The sequence below is a fragment of the Sardina pilchardus genome, chromosome 12 (genome assembly GCF_963854185.1).
Source record: "Sardina pilchardus chromosome 12, fSarPil1.1, whole genome shotgun sequence".
NCBI classification, from domain to species: Eukaryota; Metazoa; Chordata; class Actinopteri; order Clupeiformes; family Clupeidae; genus Sardina; species Sardina pilchardus.
In genome coordinates, this window is record NC_085005.1 from 20,085,256 (window position 1) to 20,107,755 (window position 22,500).

The 22,500-nt window shown below is 44.1% G+C and overlaps 2 protein-coding genes across 4 annotated transcripts in view; one reads left to right on the forward strand and one right to left on the reverse strand.

Moving 5' to 3' along the window:
- LOC134097384 (nesprin-2) overlaps positions 1-17,039 on the forward strand; it is a 135,044-nt gene extending 118,005 nt beyond the window's left edge. The window contains exons 102-112 of the mRNA XM_062550267.1: positions 2,207-2,465; positions 2,836-2,904; positions 4,121-4,239; positions 4,622-4,748; positions 6,128-6,330; positions 6,626-6,913; positions 7,533-7,661; positions 10,338-10,529; positions 12,215-12,271; positions 12,698-12,744; positions 13,668-17,039. Of these exons, the coding sequence (XP_062406251.1) occupies positions 2,207-2,465; positions 2,836-2,904; positions 4,121-4,239; positions 4,622-4,748; positions 6,128-6,330; positions 6,626-6,913; positions 7,533-7,661; positions 10,338-10,529; positions 12,215-12,271; positions 12,698-12,744; positions 13,668-13,878 (1,701 nt within the window). The 3' untranslated portion in view covers positions 13,879-17,039. The remainder of the gene's footprint in view (positions 1-2,206; positions 2,466-2,835; positions 2,905-4,120; positions 4,240-4,621; positions 4,749-6,127; positions 6,331-6,625; positions 6,914-7,532; positions 7,662-10,337; positions 10,530-12,214; positions 12,272-12,697; positions 12,745-13,667) is intronic.
- Positions 17,040-17,249: 210 nt separating this feature from the next.
- Positions 17,250-22,500, reverse strand: part of esr2a (estrogen receptor 2a) — a 34,985-nt gene continuing 29,734 nt past the window's right edge. For all 3 annotated transcript variants that reach the window (XM_062550190.1, XM_062550192.1, XM_062550191.1), the window contains 2 exons: positions 20,616-20,848; positions 17,250-19,270 (listed from right to left, as the gene is read on the reverse strand). In XM_062550190.1, the coding sequence (XP_062406174.1) occupies positions 19,248-19,270; positions 20,616-20,848 (256 nt within the window). In that variant the 3' untranslated portion in view covers positions 17,250-19,247. The remainder of the gene's footprint in view (positions 19,271-20,615; positions 20,849-22,500) is intronic.

Sequence of the window (22,500 nt, forward strand, 5' to 3'; positions counted from 1 at the left end):
ATTATATTTCTTGTTGATGTTCATGAAACCTTGCCAGGTGTCTGTAGTACTTTGCTTGGCATTGTACCTAATAACGCCCCTAAGCTGTTCTAAAAGCACTGGCACCTACAGCATCTTGGGGCTTAAGATTGTTATTCAATTCTTTTATTAATCTTTCACACTGTAGTAGACTGCAGCCTCACAAGATCCCTGTGCGTCTTCTACCACCCTGTAGACCAGGGGTCGGCAATTAAGTTTGGCCTCGGGCCAGATATTTTCCAAGCCATTACATAGCGGGCCACAAGTTCACAACCAAAACAATGGCTAATTTAATTAATTAATATCGGAGGAGGTAAAAATGATAGGCGCTCTTGAAATGACAGAGCAGAGACATTCAAGCAGGCTGTAGGCTAGGTTAAATTTGTCGACTGGTCATTGGGGGCGCTATTATATGCCTGTAATATAATATACCACCAGAAAAACATTTCCACGCGTTGCTGTTAGCTGTCAAAAAATGGCACTATGAAAAAATCTGAAGAGAAAAGTTAACAGCGAAAACAGGATATTTAATGATGAATGGGCAGAGAACTATTCATCCTCCCTAATTGTACTATAATGCAAAGCCCACCTGATCTGTAACAACTAACGAGGGTGTCTCTGCATGCGATACAAGACGGCACCACGAAACTAAGCATGCTAATTTAAAGGTTGCGTTCCTAAATAACACGCACGCTGTTTGAAACTCGTGTTTTACTTTTCACAGTTCTATGTGCTTAAATTGCCTGTTTGATGTCAGGCCTGTTTAAAAGAAGTCGTGTTTTAATTATCACCATAAGCCTATGTCCGTTGTTTGAATGACAACACGTGTTCTAGGGACTAGCTTGGAATTTGAGAACCAGCGCTGTCCACTGACTTCATTTGTTTTTGCATGTTGTGCGTTAACGCTGCACCTCGCATGCGTGCTTCTTCACTCGTATTCAGATGAAACAAATATCTAAGCATTTAGATTGCTTGAAATTCTTCTGTTCTGGAAAGTTACGTTTCAAAATAAAGAGCATGTTTGAGACTGGCAGTCCGATTTTTAAAAAGTTTTTTTTTTTTTTTTCATTCTCTGGTTCAAAAGATCTCACGGGCCAGATATTTTTGCTTGCGGGCCGCATCTGGCCCGCGGGCCGCCTATTGCCGACCACTGCTGTAGACTGTAGCATCCTCTTCTTTCTCTGGACTCGCTAATGAGAGGCATTTAGCATGATTACGTTATTGTTGTTATTAATATTATTCAATCATCCTTCATAATGCTTTTTTTTTGCATACTAGCCAATTTTGCTGCCCCAAGGCAGTAAGCATATTTATTAATATGAAAACGAATAACGTTTTCAGAATGGTCAGACCTGCATTAAATGAAATACTGTAGTTTAAATTGAATGATGTACCAGTTTAACCCAGTACAGCTGGGTTGTTGCCATTGCCTGCTTGTGGGTTGTTATGTGCTCCTTCCTTATCGGACTCCTTCAGATTCCCTGTATAGTGTAAACTGTGCCTCTGGCTAGAAGACAGCCTTCAGAGTTGTATTCCTCCTCCTTGTAGCGTGGCTGATATATGTGCGGTTGCGTGACTCGCCAAAACTGTATCGCTTCGTATTTCTCTATGAAATGACCTTCACCGTTTGATAGCTCTCTCCTCTCCCCTCTTCTCCTACGCCTGGCTCTCTGCGTTTGACGTTGCTCTTGACGTTCTGTCTTTGTTTCTTTCTCTTTATTTTTTCTTGTCTTTTATTTTCCCCTCTGCCTCAGTGTTCTTCTGTGCTCAAGGTTACGATGACAACATGTTTTCATCAAAAGCGACCTACATGATAACAATGAACAATAGCAGTAGGCCTAAACAATATTGAAAGGCGAACAGTTACAATGGAATTATTAGTATGGTTCATAGCTAAAGTTTATTGTTTAGTTTTAATCAAACACATTATTTCTTAATATTCCATAGTTATTATTATATCATTGATTGAATAACTTTATTGTTTATTTACTATTCTCCCATTTAGTCATTGTTTATTTTCACTAGGTTTGCTTATTGATACTGTTCTTTTTAGTCGACACTATAGTCTGATCAACTTTTTGAATTTGTTCATTGCTAAATTAATTATTGTATTGTTTGTGTTCGTATGTCGTAACTGTAACATAACCCTATTTGTAACCGTAATCTGTGACCTCTCTCCTGTGTCCAGGAGCTGAAGGAGGAACCGGAGCCCCAGCAGGCTTCCCCAGAGACAGTGCCCAGGCAGGGTGCCTCCTCGGTGGGGGAGCAGCAGCAGCCTCTGGCCCCTGCCCCCGCGTGCCTGGTGGCTCCTCTGCTGGAGCGCTCTGGTCGGGAGACCCCCGTGAGCGTGGACTCCATCCCGCTGGAGTGGGACCACACGGGGGACCTGGGCGGCTCATCCTCCCATGAGGACGACGAGGAAGGGACGTACTACAGCACCCTCTCAGGTGAGGACGAGGAATGACAATGGAGCGCGCGCGCACACACACACACACACACACACACACACGCATATCCTATGGTGGTGCAGCAAGCAAAACACCTTAAGGATAATTTATCCAGCTTCCAGAAATGTTTTTTGTGTATTTCTGTTTGTCTGTGTGTGTGTGTGTGTGTTTTATATGTGTGTGTTTGTGTGTGTGTTTGTGTGTTTTACTTGTGTGTTTGTGTGTTTATATGTGTGTTTTTGCAACTGTTTGTATAATGTCTGTGTGTGTGTGTCTGTCTGTGTGTGTGTGTGTGTGTGTGCATATGCGTCTATACTGTATGTGATGTGTACGCCTTTGACAGCCTTTGGCAACCGCTCTCTCCCTCCAGATGTGCAGGTGACTGAGAGCGCAGATGCGTTCGTAAAGGCCACCGCCCACTCGCTGGGGGAGACCTCGGGTAGGCGCTGCCACACCGCGCCGTGCCCCTGCACCCAACAACCCTCACACACACACACACACACACACACACACACACACACACACACACACACACACACACACACACACACACACACACACACACACACACACACACGCGCACACACACACACACACACACACACCACGCATGCACACACACACACACTGACACACACACACACATGCACAGCACACACACACTGACACACACACACACAGACAGAGTGCAGAGTGGCTGTGGCCTGCATGAACAGCTCTCACTCTCTCACCCCTCCCCTATCAGCCCCTTCGTCCCCACCTAACCTCCTCCACCCACGTTCTACCCCAACTCCTCCATCAGCACTCTTTCTCATTGCACTCTCTCACTCCCTGATGGTGCTCACACACTACATACAATTAAGTAATATGGTGCATTCTCCTCCCTCTCTCTCTCTCTCCCTCCCTCCCTCCCTCTCTCTCTCTCCCTTTTTGCCCAATACCTCCCCTTTTCTATCTCTCTCACTCACACAATCTCTCTCTACATCTCTCTCCCTCTCTCTGCCTCTTCTTCTCTCATCCCTCTCTCTAACCTCCCCATCTCTCATGGTTCCCCCAGGGGGACATGGCGGTGTGGGTTGCCCAGCCCAGAGATGGCTTTGTTGGGGTTTAGAGCGCTCAAAGCGGCTGTAGCTTATGTGGAGCTCTTTACCTACATAAGCCTCCTATCTGTTTAACTGTCAGTACTTACCCAATATTGCATGGGGAGATCAGGTTATATTAATCCATATATATCCCGTGATCCACACTAATAACTGCATGCCGTGCCAAAGCATCCTTTCAGCTGATATTTGATATAATTATTGCCATAACTGCATGTACTGTATCACATTGATATTGTATACTGTATTATCAGTGTATTGTGATAAGAATAATCTAATGAAATATGATTTGTCTTAAATTATGTATTAATGTTCTGTGTTATTGTGTTCATGGAGTGCAGCATTGTTTAACAAATAAGTACATTTGTGTTAATATCATGTTTGTGTTTTTAGATTGTATATAGAATGAAATGAACTTAACCATAATCAAATGAACATCCATCATGGTTCCTGTTAATTGAGAGCAGTGGGGTGCTGGGAGTTGTAGTCTTTAGTAGGCTGTTAGATATGGTTGTTAAATGTGTTTTGATGTGGTTGTGGTGTTGTGTGCGTCAGGTCCAGGCAGGTCCCTGTCTAAGTCTCAGAGCTGGCACTCCCAAGACTCCCAGCTGGACCTCACTGACAGCGCAGGACACACACCCATCCAAACCAGCACGCCGCACAAACACGGATATGTAAGTACACACACACATACACACGGACACACACAGACACAACCTTTTGTTCTTTTCAATTTTTCTGTTCCTTCCCTGTTCCTTCATTATATATACAGTATATATATATATATATATATATATATATATATATATAATATGTTTATATATAATATGTTTATATTTGATTGTACTTTAAACTGTTACTTGAACACCCCAGAGAACCTGCATTGTATACTGTACATAAATGTACAAATATCTGTTGTCCTCTACTGTACATTCATACATGCATCCAGCCACCATCAACATCATCTGTCAAAAGAAAGCTCTACTCCCCACACTGCGCCAGTGGGATTGATCGGTTAACTTAGTGTGTGTGTGTGTGTGTGTGTGTGTGGTTCAGGTGCGTCTGATGTCGGAGTGCAGCGGCAGCATCAAGAGTGTGAAGCGCGTGTCTCTGATCCTGGATGATGAGGAGCAGCAGGAGGAGCAGGGCCTCACTGGACTCACCACTGCAGATAAGCAGTCAGGTGTGTGTGTGTGTGTGTGTGTGTGCGTGTGTGTGTGTGTGTGTGTGTGTGTGAGTGTGTGTCTGTGTGTGTCTGTGTGTGTGAGTGTGTGCGTGTGCGTGTGCGTCTGTGTCTGTGTGTGCGTGTGTGTGTGTGTGTGTGTGTGCGTGTGTGTGTGTGCGTGTGTGTGTGTGTGTGTCTGTGTGTGCGTGTGTGTGTGTGTGTGTGTGTGTGTGTCTGTGTGTGTGTGTGTGTGTGTGTGAGTGTGTGTGTGTGTGTGTGTGTGTGTGTGTGTGTGTGTGTGTGTGTGTGTGTGTGTGTGTGTGTGTGTGTGTGTGCGTATGTGTGTGTGAGTGTGTCTGTGTGTGTCTGTGTCTGTGTCTGTGTCTGTGTGTGTGTGTGTGTGTGTGTGTCTGTGTGTGTGTGTGTGTGTGTGTGTGTGTCTGTGCGTGTGTCTGTGCGTGTGTATGTGTGCTTGTGTGTGTGTCTGTGTCTGTGTGTGTGATTGTGTGCGTGTGTGTCTGTGTGCGTGTGTGTGTCTGTGTGTGTGTGTGTGTGTGAGTGTGTCTGTGTGTGAGTGTGTGTGTGTGTGTGTGGTGTGTGTCTGTCTGTGTGTGTGAGTTTGTGCGTGTGCGTGTGCATGTGTGACAAGCGGTCACAAGCTGCACATTATGTATGTTTGGACATGACTCTGGTCAAATGTGGGCCATGTGTGTCTCGTCACGTAGTATCACGTCAGTCGAGCAGACACACACTCGCCCCTTTCTGACTATAAAACAGAGTAGGACAACTTAACACCAGGGACCGTTTTAATTCATTTTGATTTCATTTTAATTGCGCCAGTTAATCCGGTCATGATGTGGTCATGTTTGAAGTGGAGAAAGGGGCTTGTTTTAATGTCGCGCAGCTGCTACGAGGCATCTCTTGAAAGTGAGCCACATGCTGACATGATCACAGACCTGTCTGTTTGTGGTCTGTGACCTCAGTCAGTGGTTTTACAGCGCTGTGTGTGCATGTAAACAGTGCCATCGTATATCAGACCAACCACTGATTTGTGTCTTTATTTGTGCAAAAAAAGCACACATGTTCTGTCTGTTATGAGATGGATGGGATATTATTTTTCCGACAGGAAGTGGCTCTCAATATCTCTCCTCTCTCATCTCACTCCATTTTCTCTTCTTCGCATTTCATGTCTTTTCTGTCCATTCTGGTTTTTTGCCTTTTTTTTAAAAAATTCTCATAATTTCTATCCTCTTTTCGTCCCTTCTTTCCTCTTTCCATTCAACACTTCTCCACCTTTCTCCCTCTTCTTCTTTCTCCTGCCATTCCACCCCTCTATCTTATCCTCTCTCATCCCTTTTTTTCTCTCCTCCTCTCCTCTTCTCATCTCCTCCTCTCAGGAGTGATCGAGCGCTGGGAGCTTCTACAGGCGCAGGCCATGACCCAGGAGCTGAGCAGCCAGAGAGACCCCCAGCAGCTGACCTCTGACCTCAGCGACATCACTTCCTGGCTGGGCCAGGTGACGCCCGAGCTGCAGCAGCTGCAGAAGCCGGAGCCGGACGCCACCATCGAGGCCATGGAGGCCAAAGTCCGGCAGCTCAAGGTACGCCATTACTATGTCATTAGTATGATTCGCACAGAATCAACACACAGACTTAATGATAATTCTCCATTCTGACTGTCATAGTTGCACAAGCTTAACTCTCCCCATGCCCATCGCTGACTGATATCTTTCTCTGTCTGTCTATCTCTGTTTCTCTGTATCTATCTCTGTATCTCTTTATCTATCTCTGTATCTATCTATCTATCTATCTATCAATCTATCTATCGATCTATCTATCGATCTATCTATCTATCTATCTAACCATCTGTCCATCTATCCTCCCTTTGCTGTGTAGGAGATGCAGAAGACCTTTGCCCGCTACAAGGCCATGATGCTCTCCCTGAACCTGGGAGGCCAGCAGCTCCAGCAGCAGCAGCAGCTTCATCAGCAGGGTGGCAAGGGTGGCAAGGGTGGCAAGGGTGGCGAGTGTTCGGGCGAGGGTGGCGCGGAGAGGCCCGAGGGCCCGGAGGACCTGGGGCGGCTGCAGGAGGACCTGCGCTCCATGAACCAGGGCTGGACGGAGGCCTGCTCGCGCCTGGAGGCCTGGGAGAGCAGCCTGCGCACCACACTCATGCGCTGCCAGGTAGGCGAGCCGCACTGGAGTGTTTACCACACCACAATTGGCCGGGTTTCCCAGATTTGTTAAGAAGCTCTTACTAAGTGCTAAGAACTTCTCAGGAGCGTTCTTAGAACATTCTTAGAGCGCTCCTAAGAATCTCTTAGCACTTAGGAGTTTCTTAACAAATCTGTGAAACCCGGTCAATGTCTAGAGGAAAACGTGTTGGCGTATCATAGATACATATCGGGCTTTACATATTGATTGATTGATTCATTCATTCACTGAGCCAGTGTGCTCTCAGGTGAGGTTTAATGCACTGAAAAGTTACAGTACACTGTACATACAGGCCCTGTCAGTCAGTCTATTAATTAATTAATCAATCAATCAGTCAGTCAGTCTTATTGAGAATCAATCAATCTTATTTATTTATATATTTTATTTAGTTTAAAGCACTTTGAATGACCATTGTGTATGATACTGGGCTAAGTTGACTTTGAATTGACTTTGAATCAATCAGTCAGTCAGTCTGTCAGCCAGACAATTCGTCAATCAATCAGTTAATCAATCAATCAGTCAGTCAGTCAATCAATCAGTTGATGGCCCTCTCACTCTTTGACCCCTGACCCCTGCCCTCTGCCCTCAGGAGTTCCATGAGACGCTGCACGCCCTCCTGCTGTGGCTGGCCCATGCGGACAGCAGGCGCTACACGGTGGACATCCGCGACGAGGCCACCTCGCTGACCGCCCTGCGCGACCACATGGCCACGCTAAAGGTAACGGGCGATGTCCAGTCCAGGCGCCAACAACTGTACAGTCGGAGGTGGACATTCCTTGTCGCAGAAAGTAAAAGTCCTGCCATTTAATCTCTCTACCTGTGCACTTAAATGGACACTTCACCGATTGGCATTAAGCTTTGTATCTTTAGAAAACCAGTCATGTTTTTGAATGGTCGTGCATCATTCCCTCAGTTTGCCTTGAGACGGGAGAAATACGGATTTCAATGATGGACTTCCTGCTTTCAATGATGTAAAAATCATAATTTTTTTTACATCATTGAAAGCAGGAAATCCTATTCATGGGTTTCATTGAAATCCGTATTTCTCCCGTCTCAAGGCAAACTGAGGGAATGATGCACAACCATTCAAAAACATGACTGGTTTTCTACAGATACGAAGCTTAATGCTAATCAGTGAAGTGTCCCTTTAATAACAAATTATATCACTGGTGATATAATTATACTTAAATCACAAATGATATCACTAATGATCTGATCTACCCGGCTGCTAATTAGGATGAGCTGGTTTACTAAATGGTTGGATAAAATACTTGGCAGGACTTTAACTTTCTGAACCTGGGATGTCCACCTCTGTGTACAGTACAGTTCAATATACTGAACATAGCAACAAAGTATACATACTATGACTATGTACTGTATATACTGCAGGTCAAAAAGCATCTTTGATTTGGACAAAAGTATATGCCAGGGACTGTAAACATAAACACAAACATACACCCTCTATAATAACCTCTGATATGTACAACAGTGTCCATACACCTCCTGAACTAGTTGTTCTGTTTATGTGTTGTATTTCATAATATTGGTGTCAGCAGCACACTTGGGTTTCTAAAAACACATCCTGCATCCTGTTGATGGCTTTGATGACTGTTCTGTTCCTACTCTAAGCCCGGGCACTGAGAGTGAACATTTTGCATATCTGATCCAACCAACCACTCGTGTCCTCTTTCTTTCTTTCTTTCTCTCTCTCTCTCTCTCTCTCTCTCTCTCTCTCTCTCTCTTTCTCTCTCTCTCTTGCGCGCGCGCTTTCTCTCACACACTCTCTCTCACATTCTCTCTCTCACACACACACTCACTCTCTCTCTCTCTCTCTCTCTCTCTCTCTCTCTCGCGCGCTTTCTCTCACACACACACTCTCTCACATTCTCTCTCTCACACAAACACTCACTCTCTCTCTCTCTCTCTCTCTCTCTCTCTCGCGCGCTTTCTCTCACACACACTCTCTCACATTCTCTCTCTCACACACTCTCTCTCTCTCTCTCTCTCTCTCTCTCTCTCTCACTCTCTCTCTCTCTCTCTCTCTCTCTCTTGGCACACACTCCTGGCCTCGTCCACGCACATGTGGCTCTCTCGCTTCTCTTCCATCCCACGCTTCCTCGAGGGGGGAAACCGTACGTGCTCCCTTTCCATGTACTGCAGCTTATTTTTCTCTGAAACATCATTACTTCTGTTTGACATGCCTCCTGCCTGAGTCAACCAGCGCCGTAATAAGTAAAAAGAGGGGTTTTTTTTTTTTCCGAGTAATGAGATTTGTTCAGTCATCCTGCTCGCGACCCCAATGATGATGATGTTCCATTGCTCAGAATTTATTGAGCCACTCGACTGTTGCCCAGAACGACAAAACTGTACGGCAGTGGTCAGCACCTGTGTTTACACTCCACATCAGTGAGGAGGGGAGGGGAGGGGAGGGGAGAGGAGAGGAGAGGAGAGGAGAGGAGAGGAGAGGAGAGGAGAGGAGAGGAGAGGAGAGGAGAGATCTGAAGCATCTCTGCCTGTCTTCAGTTCAATTCAATTCTTGAACTTCACCTTGGGGATCAATAAAGTATCTATCTATCTATCTTATAAAAAATGTCTCCATGAAATGAGAACTGAAGATGTGGTCTTAAAGCAGATGTGGTCTGGAGGTTTACGCAGTGGTTCTCCGTCTAGCCTATTCCCTGCCTGGTGGATGCCGATTGCAGGTGTTTTGGGGGGCCAAGCAGTGAAGCTGTGAAGGCGTGCATTTGTGTCTTAGTGCTCTTCTTATTATTATTCCTCCGCCATGGAAGTCTATGGCAGCCTATAGAACCGTCTGGTAAAAAGTTGTGCATTCACACACGTAACTTTTGACCCGTTGGTCCGATTTTCGAAAATCCGCCATTTTGGATTTTAGCGAAAGTGAAACAAAATTTTCACAGGTCACAAATTTTGTCTTATTTACACCAAACTTGACGTACATCATCTTCAGACTAAGCCTGAAAAAGCGCATTGGGTTTTTTCTTCTTTGAAGTACAACCGTTTTCCCATAACAGCCAATTTGGAGGCAAAGCCGGCAAACAGGATGTGAGCTCATATCTCGGCAACCCTTGCATGTACAGTATCAAAAGCCAAACTTTGTATGTGGACTCATGAAATCTGACCTGAACTTATCTGAGTTCACTGGAATGGAAATGCATAGAATTGAATCGATTCGAATCGAATCAAATCAATTAAAATTCAACCAACCTGACATTACCTGAATTACCTGAATGTAATGTTTTGCCGTGTGTGTGTGTGTGTGTGTGTGTGTGTGTGTGTGTGTGTGTGTGTGTGTGTGTGTGTGTGTGTGTGTGTGTGTGTGTGTGTGTGTGTGTGTGTGTCTGTGTCTGTGTCTGTGTGTGTGTCTTGTGCCCAGGGCCTGGAGGAGGAGCTGCGTGAGCGCCAGAGGCAGGTGGGCTCTCTCCAGGAGCTCACGGCCCAGCTGCTCCCGGAGGCCAGCGCGGAGGACAGCATCGAGGCCCGCGAGAAGCTGCACGTCATCGGCAACAAGCTGCGGCTGCTGCTGCGCCAAGTGGGCCAAGACCTCTCCACCGTCCAGAAGCGACTGGTGAGACTCGCCCGCTATTTGTTTGTTTGTCTGTTTGTTTTACTTGTTTGTTTGTTTGCATACTTGATGGGTGGGCCAGGACCTCCACACCATGCAGAGGAGACTGGTGAGACTTACTTGTTTGTTTGTTTCTTTGTTTGTTCGTTTGCTTGCTTGCTTGCTTGATTATTTGCTTGTGTGTGTTTGTCAATGTACAATTTTTTTTTCATAGATCTGATTATGTAGAGGTTTTTTTTTTTGTAGAGTTTGAAATGTGCCTATATAGGTAGTTAGCGCAACCCAAAGGAGGACATAGACATTTCAGGCAGCGGTTTTGAAGCACCAGGGCTCAGGACTTTGGTTTTTATGTCTGTCTTTCTGTAGACATTTGAGATTTTCTGGCTGGATTGTTACATTAGAATGACACTGTGTGGCACTAATATCAGCTCAGAGAGTCGGTAATGATTGAACAGGTGGCAGAATGGATGCATCAGTAATGGCAGAGGATCCAGAGAAGCCTATATAAAAAGCACTCAGTGAACTGACCTCTCCCAAATAGCTTCTTTTTTTCCCACGGGAAATGTCTTCAGATGATAATGATTCTGAAAGACATTCATAACTGTGGAGCTTTTCAGTGAAATGGTGTGCCACCCTTGGGCTTTTTTCGAAGTATTAAAGAGAACCTATGCAGGATTGGCAATTTCATTTTAAGTTTCGGTTTCGTTTTTCACTTTCGCTCGTTTTATTGCATATTTCTCTGCAGAGCTTCCCCGACAGCTTTAGCGTGTATATTTATACATAAATATATAAATTGCAAGTGTGGTTCTTCTTGTTCTTTATGCGTCAGCCTTCCAGATGTAAACAGGGAACGATTGTCTCCTGAACAAACTGCAAGGTTGCAATAGTGGATAGGGACACTGGGGGCGGGAGGAAATATTACTGTTCTAAAACTTATCAGTCGATCAAAACAACGATTTCTAAGCGATTTTATGACTATGAAAAAGTTGCATAGGGTCTCTTTAAGATCGGAAAAGTTTCTGTGAGGAGTCAAAGCCTTAGTTTGTCAAAGCCTCTTGTTTGGGGTTGTTCAGACAGGGGACAGTGTTTGACTTCAGTCAAGGAACTCTAAAGCTTCTTGTTGACTGGTCTCACTGCTATGGTGCTAATAGAGGCCAGTCTTTTGACTTCAGTCAAGGAACTCTAAAGTGTCGATTTGATTGGTCTCACTGCTACGGTGTGTGAAAGTCACTCTTGCATCTGCTACAGTTCACACTAGCAGTGTAGAATAATGCACACATGCAGACATGCCCATTTCTGCCGGTCTCCCTGGGACTCAAGAAGCAGCAGCTAACGCCATGCAGCAGTAGATAGATAGATAGATAGATAGATAGATAGATAGATAGATAGATAGATAGATAGATACTTTATTGATCCCCAAGGGGAAATTCAAGAGCCACAATTCAGTAGCCACAAAGCCAGCAGCCGCTTCAAGCAAAAACATAAAAAAAAGTTTTTTTTTAAAAGCTGAGCCAGTAGTGAGGAACATCCAGGAGCTGTAGTGTAAAAATGTGGAGGATTGATGTGAAACTATTGAGTTTCTATATTGGACAGTGCTGCTCCTGGGGCCCCTATAATAGCCAAATAGCTGTCTTCTCTGACAGGGTTTCTGTTTGTCACACTAAACGTGCCCTTGTAAATGGTTGCAGGACTCGGCTGAATCGCCACATCAGAGCAGGCAGCTGGCAAGAATCCCGGGATCGAAGGTAGGTGCACCGCACGAGCCCTCAAAGCCATCAGCAGTTATCCACTTACAGTTAATTTCCGTCTGTCGAGAGTGGAAAAAAACACCACTGTCAGGGAACAGAGGTGCCATCAGAGCAGTGTTCCACAAGCTTGAAAGACTAGCGCTAGCGTCGAGAGATATATGGCTAATGTTCACCTCAAATCTCGGTTGAGAGATAAAGAGCACCACTGTGGAGATACTACAGTAAGTGTGTAAAGTATAGACAATCCTCGAGCAGTTTACAAACAGTTTTGCAGCTCTTGGTGTTTTCTGCATGTTGCCTAAAGTGTTCATGTAGAGAAGGACAGAATCAGAGCTCGCTGTCTATTAATTTTTGAATCAGTATTTGTTGTGTTGACGTGCTGTAAGCAGCGTGATTGACAGGCCTGTCTTCCATTTCCTGTAGGATTCCCCATCGGAAGCAGGAGGCAAACGATCGCCAACAGGCAGCAGGTGAGACTCCACCAGCCCAGCATGGCACACGGACACACACACACACACACACACACACACACACGGAGCTGAGACACATACACACACACGCATACACACACACTCATACGGGCATACGGGCATAAACACACACACACACACACACACACACACACACAAGCAAATCACATACAACCACCACACCAATGTGCCTCACAGAAAAAAAAAAAGTTTTTTTTCTCTGTGTAAGTAAGTAATTAAGACTGTGTGAATTCCATTGCCTACAGAAATGGTCACTTCATACCCTAGACTTTAAGTTGGGTTGATGCCCAGGGGACCCTGGTTCGTGTCCAGCCTGAAGGCATTTGCTGAACCCACACTCCCCATCTCTCTCTCCCACTCATTTCCGGCCTTCTCTCCACTGTCCTGTTAGTAAAGGCATGAAAAGACCAAAAATAAATCTGTAAAAAAAACAAAAACAAGAACATTTGAGTTGATACCATTTATAAACCCATGGGGCTGTAATTATATTTTGATGTGATTATGGTTAATATGACTTAATTTCTGTGTGTGTGTGTGTGTGTGTGTGTGTGTGTTTGTGTGTATTTTTCATGTAGTTATTTAAATGGCATGACCTTATGTGTGTGTGTGTGTATTTTTCCTGTAGTTATTTAAATGGCATGACCTTGTGTGTGTGTGTGTGTGTGTGTGTGTGTGTATTTTTCCTGTAGTTATTTAAATGACATGACCTTATATATATGTGTGTGTGTGTGTGTTTTTCCTGTAGTTATTTAAATGACATGACCTTATATATATATATGTGTGTGTGTGTGTGTGTGTGTGTGTGTGTGTGTATGTTTACAGTATGTGCATCATTTCCATCTATAATTATTTCACCATTTCCATACGCGTTCCTCTGTCTCCTTCTCCCGGCTGTGTATCAGGGTGGAGAAGCGCGAGCCGTCCCCCCAGCGCTCCTTCTTCCAGCGGGTGCTGCGCGCCGCCTTCCCCCTGCACCTGCTCTTCCTGCTGCTGCTGGTGCTCGCCTGCCTGGTGCCCCTGTCCGAGGACGACTACAGCTGCACGCTCGCCAACAACTTCGCCCGCTCCTTCTACCCCATGCTGCGCTACACCAACGGGCCGCCGCCCACGTGACGGGCGACATGAGACACACACGTGCACACACACACACACACACACACACACACACACAAGCACACACACAGAGAGACTGAAGCACATCATGTATGATGTGGGTGCTAGTGTTTTTGGAACCGTTGTTATCTGAGGATGGTTTCAGCTGCACGGTCCCCAATAACTTCACCCGACTCCATCCATCTGAGGATATTGTGCAACACCAGTGACCCGCTGCCTATGTTCCATGCACTCACACACATGCACACACACACACACACACACACATATACTGTTATATTATATAATGCAAAACAATGATCTGATACACACAAATGTAGGCTGACTCTGAGGCACACATAATAGTACTGGACACACGTACACACACACACACACACACACACACACACACACACACACAATGACCAATTGGCTGGCCTGCTTCCAAAGCTGACCCATCCATTCTCTCTGATCTCTCCAAAGGGAGAGGGAGAAAATGCCGCTACTGTCCCAAAAAAATAGAGAAAGAGAAAGAAAAAAAAACTATTTTTAAAACATCTGTTATTTATGAATTTATGAAAAATTATGATTTTTTGTACTATTTATTCCCGGAGAGATAAAAAGAAGCCATACTACTGAATGAATTTTGATGTAACATTTCCTCTGAGACACTTTGTGAAACTTTGGCTGAAATTTTCTAACAATTAATGTGCAAGATATAGCAAAGCTGATTTTCTGTTTGTTTTGTTTTATTTGGTTTTTGTAGCTCCAGTTAACTTTTTTCCTAAATCATGATGGGGCAATTGCTCTGTCGCTAGTTTGGAGTTTAACACGGTTTTAAACTCGGTGGTGACGCAAGAAGTCACGTGACGACTTAAGCTCCATTGCTGTGTCATATGCACCTGTGGTTTAACCTGCTGCTGCGTTTTACCTTGATCTCAATTGCTGTGTCTTCAAGGGAATTCAAATCACCCACTAGAGGGCGCATTTAATGCGTGTTAGTCTAATCTCGGAAAGGACATGGTTTTGCGGTAGACTAAACCATAGTTTGCAGGATAGCAAGATAGGTGACAGCTTACGCTTCATAAACCGACACATACACACACTGTTGGCTAGTTTGGACTTATTACACAGTAGGCTACAATAAAGGCTACAAGATAGCAGTTGCTTAAGTTGGCAAATGCCTAACTACAAATGTACAAAGAACGAGTAGGCCTATTCGTAAAATAGCCTAACGCACGGTAGATCGTACCATCAACCCTCGATTATGGTCTTTATTTAGGCTACTTAGGCTGCGCAAAGCATTTATTTGAGGCAGACTTCCAGGCAAGAACTTTTGTTACCTGCGTTTTATTGTGAGACCAGAGAGACATGCGTTTTGTTAGCGGCACCGGCAGGCTATTAAAAGCAGTAGTTTTCAGTTTAGTTTGGGGTTTAATTTACTTTTTGACTGTTTGGTGATGTTGCTAAATGTAGAGACTGATGGGCACTGAAATATTATTATATTTGAAGGTTCACTATTACGTTTCATGTCGTTGAAAGGGATTTCCACCCGCTGTTTGCGGGAGGCGCTTTCATTCATTCAATGACTGAATAGAATATGTAAGGGATAATCAAAGACGCGCCGTGCGTTTATAGGAAAATAATGCACGTTCGAAGTGGTAATAGGGACCCGACGCCGCAGGCGGAGGGGACTTTACACTTCGATATAAGTGCATCATTTTCCTAGAAACGCACAGGGCGCGTCGTTGATTATCCCTTACATAGAATAGAATAGAATAGAATAGGTACTTGTTTCATCCCGTGAGAGAACCAACCAACCAGCGGCGCTCGGGGAGCAGTATGATTTGAAAACGTCTGCCCCTATCCGACACACTAACATGCATTTCACAGGCATTAAAGACAGTTGTGACATTATGTAGCCTACACCGCACAGATGCATTTTGCCTGGCCATGGTGTAGTCCTGTTTAGGCTGACAAAATACGTAGCCTAGTCCCACATGGATTCGTAAAGGCTGGAATGCGCACGGAGCCATGGAATGTGGGTTTAGTGCCCAGCATAATTTGTCCATAGTTGGGCTGAAGTGTGGCGATTAAAAGGCTTATTTTTGCTCCTCCGTGTAATGTTCTATTTAATTCGTGACAATTGATTGATTGACTGATTTAATGTTATAAATAGCATAGCCTACTGGATAAGATTTCAGATTTCCACAAAAGTAGCCTAGACTATTTCATGATATATTTCAACATTATTTGCGTTTTATTAAAATGTACTTTACATTTCCAACGTGTTTTGGCACTTAGAGCGCATTTAGCCACAAGAGTCATAAAAAGTATCCCGTCAAAATCCTGAAATGCGTTAAGACTGTTGAATTACGATTGCATCTGCTGGGGTAAAACTCAAAACAGCGTACTTCCGGCTTCCAGGCAGTTTAACCCCAGTAACTAGGAATCAGCTGATCCTGTCTCATTTCTGACACAGCAATCACGTTAAACTTTGTGCGCAGCTGCGTGTTAAACTCCAAAACCTCCGTTTTAAGGAGCACGGTTTTAAATCGTAGCACAGCTAGCACAATGCTAACTGACAGAGCAATTGGCCCGATATGACCTGAAAAAAACAAACATTATTTTGTTGTAATGTTTTAGTCATGAAACAAGCACAGTAAGAAGTTCTGGTGTAATTATTTGATTTTATTTTGCTTGATATGTTTTTGGAACTACAGTGCCTGCTTTATACTCTGCTGTAGATTCTATAATATGGACGTGTGTTGAGAAGTTACAAAAACATCTCGGGGCCACTGGAGAATAACTACGATCTAGTGATAAACAAGGACAAGAAAGAAACGCACGACTTACTCATTTTATTCTCTTAGCCGCACTGTTTGTCACATAATTCAGTTTTATTCTGTTGTTTTAACTCGTTACTTCACATGGATCTTGATATCTTTATCCATGTTTAAAATGCTGAGTTACTGCCGCATTTGAAAGCAGTGACTGAACGGTCGAGGTTGGTTTCATATTTGATGTATGACTGTTTTCGTAGTGTAAATATTTCCTTGGTGACCAGGGCATCCTTGATGCCATGGTCATCACACACACATAGATGACTTTTGATTGTCTATTTATGAGAGCAATTGGTGTGTGTCCAACCGCTGACAATAAACATGGTTTGTCATTTTCAATTTGTCAGACCTTCATTGTTTATGGAGCAAAGTTCACATCTCACAAAGATCCAGAATAACGATGTGAACGTTTAAGTAACTTACACAACACATCGTCACTACTGTAATTAAAAAAAAAAATACTTGGTCTCAAAAAAGATACAAGAAAGGTTTCTAATTTCATTCCTGATGGAAAAATTTGACAACCACAACAACACTGAGTCACCAACGTTCTTTCATGGATTTTAATATCACAAGTGTGTTTCCTTTCGGACAGGTTCACCATAACCTTGACATTTAAAGCGTTCACATTACACATTTAAAAGCCTGATTACATTAGTCCCCTTTGAGGGTAGAAATCACTGCTTAAGAAGAAGAGAGAGAGAAAGAGACAGGGGTCATGAATACAATTACTAGAAAAGACACAAGTGTACAAATCTGTGATACTAGATTCTTTGGAACAGCTCACTGAACAATAAAAAATACATTTAATTCGGTAAGGAAATGCATTATTGAATTTAAGGCATTAATCAAAAGCCTTACAGGCTGCAATGTTTTAAGTTTTTTAATACATTCATTCATTCATTGAGACAGGATTTAAGCTGCAAATGGCTACAAACAACCCTCGTCTCGTTAATCAGCAACTGTCCAGTGCAGTGTGAGTGTGTGTGCTAGATCCCATCGTGCTTCTCTGGGCCTGTTGACCTATTTAAACACACACACGCATGCACACACAACACACACACACACACACACACACACACACACACACACACACACACACACACACACACACACACACACACACACACACACACACAGACACAGTCCTAACCTCAGTCCTTTCGGAGTCCCTCTCTGTGTCAGGCACTCAGTAGTCAATGTTTATCCTGGGCTTGCCACTAGACAGATTATGTAATGTTCTTGTTGTTATCCCCATAGGATTCGTGGAGATCCTTGGTGCTAGCAGTGAATTGATTGTGGTGTGCGTGGTTTGGATTTCATACTGTACTTCCAAATTGGTCATTTTTATGAGTAAGGTATAAGTTGCAGAAAAGGTCCTCGAGGGAGAAACTGAAAACACCCAAACCCCACCCCAACACTCCGGAAAAAAAAGTGCAAACGTACGACGGTGCAAACATTTGGTGACTGAGAAACTGGTGAGACAGGATGGACTTCTACAGTGAGCAAAAACATTGATGAATAATCACAGCACAGGATGCTGAAGTGAAACGAGTAAGATGAAGATTCTGGAGGTCACGAAAGATTCATTGGATGATTTTTTTGCAGGGAATCTGAATCCCCCCCCTCCAAAAAAAAAAATCACAAATGTTGTGCAAAAGCACGCCAATTTCATTGGACATCATTAAGGCTGAAACATCACTTGAGTGACAATTTGCTAAGAGCACAGTTGCATCAACTCTTTTTTTTCTCCCTTACGGTTTTTACTCACAGAATGAGTTCTGCTGGTTGCATTCACGGTTAAATTACAACGTTTGCCGGTAGCTGGGAAACCTCGAGAGGCCATTGGCATTATATTTATCATTGTTCTTCCCAAAACAAGTTCTACTAAGTTTCCACATGTCGCTGTGCATATACTGCGTTAAGTCCTCATGGGACCATGTGGTTGTGCTTTGTCCACAATTTTTTTTTTTTTAAAATGGTGGTTTAAGCGAAATCGTTCAAGTCTACCCAACTGGTATGGGCTGAGTCCATAGACTGTACACAGAAGGCAAATATCACATGGCCACTAGAAGTTCTTTTCTTTTTTGTACAAAAACACATGACATAGAAGGCACTCAAATGCCCTTGTTTTTTCCCCTTCTGTTTCTTCCATCGCATTATAAGAGCCAAATAGAACAAAGTTAAAAAAAAAAAAAAACAATCAAACAAAAAAAAACAATCCAAATGAATCCCACTTTTCAGGAATGTTCTCCTGGAATTTTTCCAGATATTACAGCTTCAGAAGTCCATCCCCCACCCCCATCTGTCCCCGACACCCCCCCCCCCCCAGCCCCCACCCTCCCAGAAGGAATTTCTGGGCCCAGTTTCCTGAGATTAGTTTTATACAGAGTGCAGTTTCAAAAGTCACAAGTCCAATGTCAAGGGTCAAAACCTGTTTGGCACGTGATTCAGGCAGAACTTCCTTGTACGTACGGCATACAGCGGTCAGCGACACTGTCCCTCATCTCGCTAGCCATCTCCTGAAGCTCTTAGTCCATCTGCGCTCTAGGACAGGTCCGACTTCAAGGCTGCCAGAGAAAGAGAGAGAGAGAGAGAGAGAGAAGGAAAATGAGACATGGAAAGAAAAGGAATCAGAAATACAACAGAGCATTGCATCCATCTCTCTCTCTCTCTCTCTCTCTCTCTCTCTATTTTTAATTTCAGGAAAAGAATACAATGATCTCCATCCTCTACGAAATCATGCAATTTCATAGAGGATCATTTCCTGGTGATGCATTCTCTCATGACATTGCGGTGTCTCGAGCAGAGAACACAAATTACTTTGTTCCCATGGCAGCAGCGATGGCTCGGAACTCGGCAACCAATGCCCCAGAAATTGATCTAATGCTACGACACATGCAACCCCGATTGGTACGGACAGCGCATATGAGTCTATCCTGAACAAAATGCATTCATAAATATACGCATTGACCTACAAAAGAGTGCTGAAGTGTCCTAACAAATGTGTGCTGAAGTGTCCTAACAAAAAGTAAATTATTTTTTTTATATATAGAAATGACTGAATTAATAAGTCCTGACACATCTCTGATACATCACATATTTTTTCTTCACAGGAATTGAACACACAATAACCTATCTGCTTTATCTGTGCATCACCACATAAACAAACACACGTGGGCATTCATGCAATTTTACTGGACTGTACTCAAGTATATGACACAGGGAGAGAAATGGAGGAAATAAACAGACATTGGAATTGGTGAACTTTTCCTGTCACCGTCCATCACAGACTGACTGCAACAAACAACTCTGTACAAGACTTGTAGAGCACCTTCCCTACTACTGCCATCACCCTCATGACCAGTTGATCAGCATCCAGCAGCTCCTACTTGGTCACAGTTACACCTACCTAGCACATTATATCAATCCTCATTATCATTTACACTATTTATATATATATATATACCCTCTCCTCCAATATATATACTGTATACTGTATGTATGTATGTATGTACTTTATGTGTGTGTGTGTGCGTCTATATACATATCTTTATATCTTGCCCCCCCCCCAACTCCCAACTCCAACTCCAGTTTAAAACCAAGTTAAACTCCAAACTAGCGACAGAGCAATTGGCCCAATATTATCATATTTTTTTGTTGTTGTTATTGTTTATATTGTTATAGTTTGTTGTTATTGTCAATATATTTTCTTGAGTGCCATGAAAGGTGCCCCAAATACAATTTATTACTATTTATTATTATTACAGTTATTATTATTATTATTATTATTATTATTATTATAAAAGAGTATATTTTCACTGTCTTTTTACTGTATGCCAAAGTGACACCAAATTCCTTGCCTGCGTGAACATACTGGAATGGCGAATATAAAAGTGATATAACCAGACCTACCGAACTCTGAAGGGTCTCTGTAGTCCTCCACCCCAGGGTGGGGCCAGAGTGTCCTGGGGCAGGAGAGGGGGCCGGGGGTCCTGGGGGGGTCCCTGGTCAGAGGTGTGGGGGCCAGGGGTACGGGCAGCCGAGAGCTGTGCATGACGTGCGCGTCCAGCATCTCCAGGAGCAGGTCGTAGACCGGCACCATCTTCTTCATCTTCATACAGTGCAGGTGGTCCATGCCTTTGTTGCTGCACAGAGAGGCGCAAGTGTAGGGCGACCAGGTGAGAACGGGGGACATTTGTAACCGGGTGGAGGTGGGTGAGTTGATGGGGTGACGGACTAAATGTCATTAGCCCTATGAAAAAGGCCATTCTGCAATAACTGCATTTTGACAGTGCTTTAACAGTGCGTGCAAATCAGGCCTTTCCATAACACTTGTAATGCTAATGGAAAAAAAAAAACGTTTATAAATTAAAATGTCGGTTATTAAGAAAACACAATGATAGTGTTGTCGCAGCTTTGTGTAATCGAGACATCAGCAACATAAGTCATTTTATGCATGTGACCAATCACTCCTTCTCGTGGCTGCCTGCACTCACTTCCCCTGTGCTCACGGCCACAGCTTGACTCTTGCATGTCTTCCTACAGTACCCTCTACTCCCGATTTGTTCCTACCCTCTCCTACCGATATCTTCCTACCCTCTCCTCCCAATATCTTCATACCCTCACCTCCCGATATCTTCCTACCCTCTCCTCCCAATATCTTCCTACCCTCTCCTCCCGATATCTTCCTACCCTCTCCTCCCAATATGTTCACACCCTCTCCTCTTGATATGTTCCTACCCTCTCCTCCCGATATGTTCCTACCCTCTCCTCCCGATTTGTTCCTACCCTCTCCTCCCAATATCTTTCTACCCTCTCCTCCCGATTTGTTCCTACCCTCTCCTCTTGATATCTTCCTACCCTCTCCTCTTGATATCTTCCTACCCTCTCCTCCCAATATCTTCCTACCCTCTCCTCCCAATATCTTCCTACCCTCTCCTCCTGATATCTTCCTACCCTCTCCTCTTGATATCTTCCTACCCTCTCCTCACAATATCTTCCTACCCTCTCCTCCCAATATCTTCCTACCCTCTCCTCCCGATTTGTTCCTACCCTCTCCTCCCAATATCTTCCTACCCTCTCCTCCTGATATCTTTCTACCCTCTCCTCCCGATTTGTTCCTACCCTCTCCTCCTGATATCTTCCTACCCTCTCCTCTTGATATCGTCCTACCCTCTCCTCTTGATATCTTCCTACCCTCTCCTCCTGATATCTTCCTACCCTCTCCTCCCAATATCTTCCTACCCCCTTCCTACCCTCCCGCTGCCTGCCGAGGGATCTGTGTTTCTTAGTGGCGTTTGTTCATCAGGTCCCGGCACACCGGCCTGGGCCTCCATGTTGTGAATGAAAATAAGCTCATCATCAATTCGCTAGATAGGCTACAATAGGGGCTGCGGCAGCCAACGAGCAGCCCACTTCAGGATGACTCAACCGCCACAAACAGTTTGTAATGTTCTATCAGACAATAACTACTAGAGACTCTGCTCTGGTGGGCCTATAATGTTCGGGACAATACGGGCAGGATACGAGATTTGGGACAACTGCTTGGACTTCGGCATTGTCACAAATCTTTTGGGATGTCACCATAGACGAGGGCAGAGAGAGAGAGAAAGAAAGAGAGAGAAATAAATGGAGAGAATGTGAGAGTGAACATGAAGAATCACAGAGAGAGAAAGGGCAGAGGTAGATAAAAAGAATTAGAGAGAACGCAGGGGGGGCTGATAAAAAGAAAGGATCTGGAGTGAGGGTAAGAGAGATAAGGCACGTGAAAGTGAGAGAACAGAGAGTGAAGAGAGAG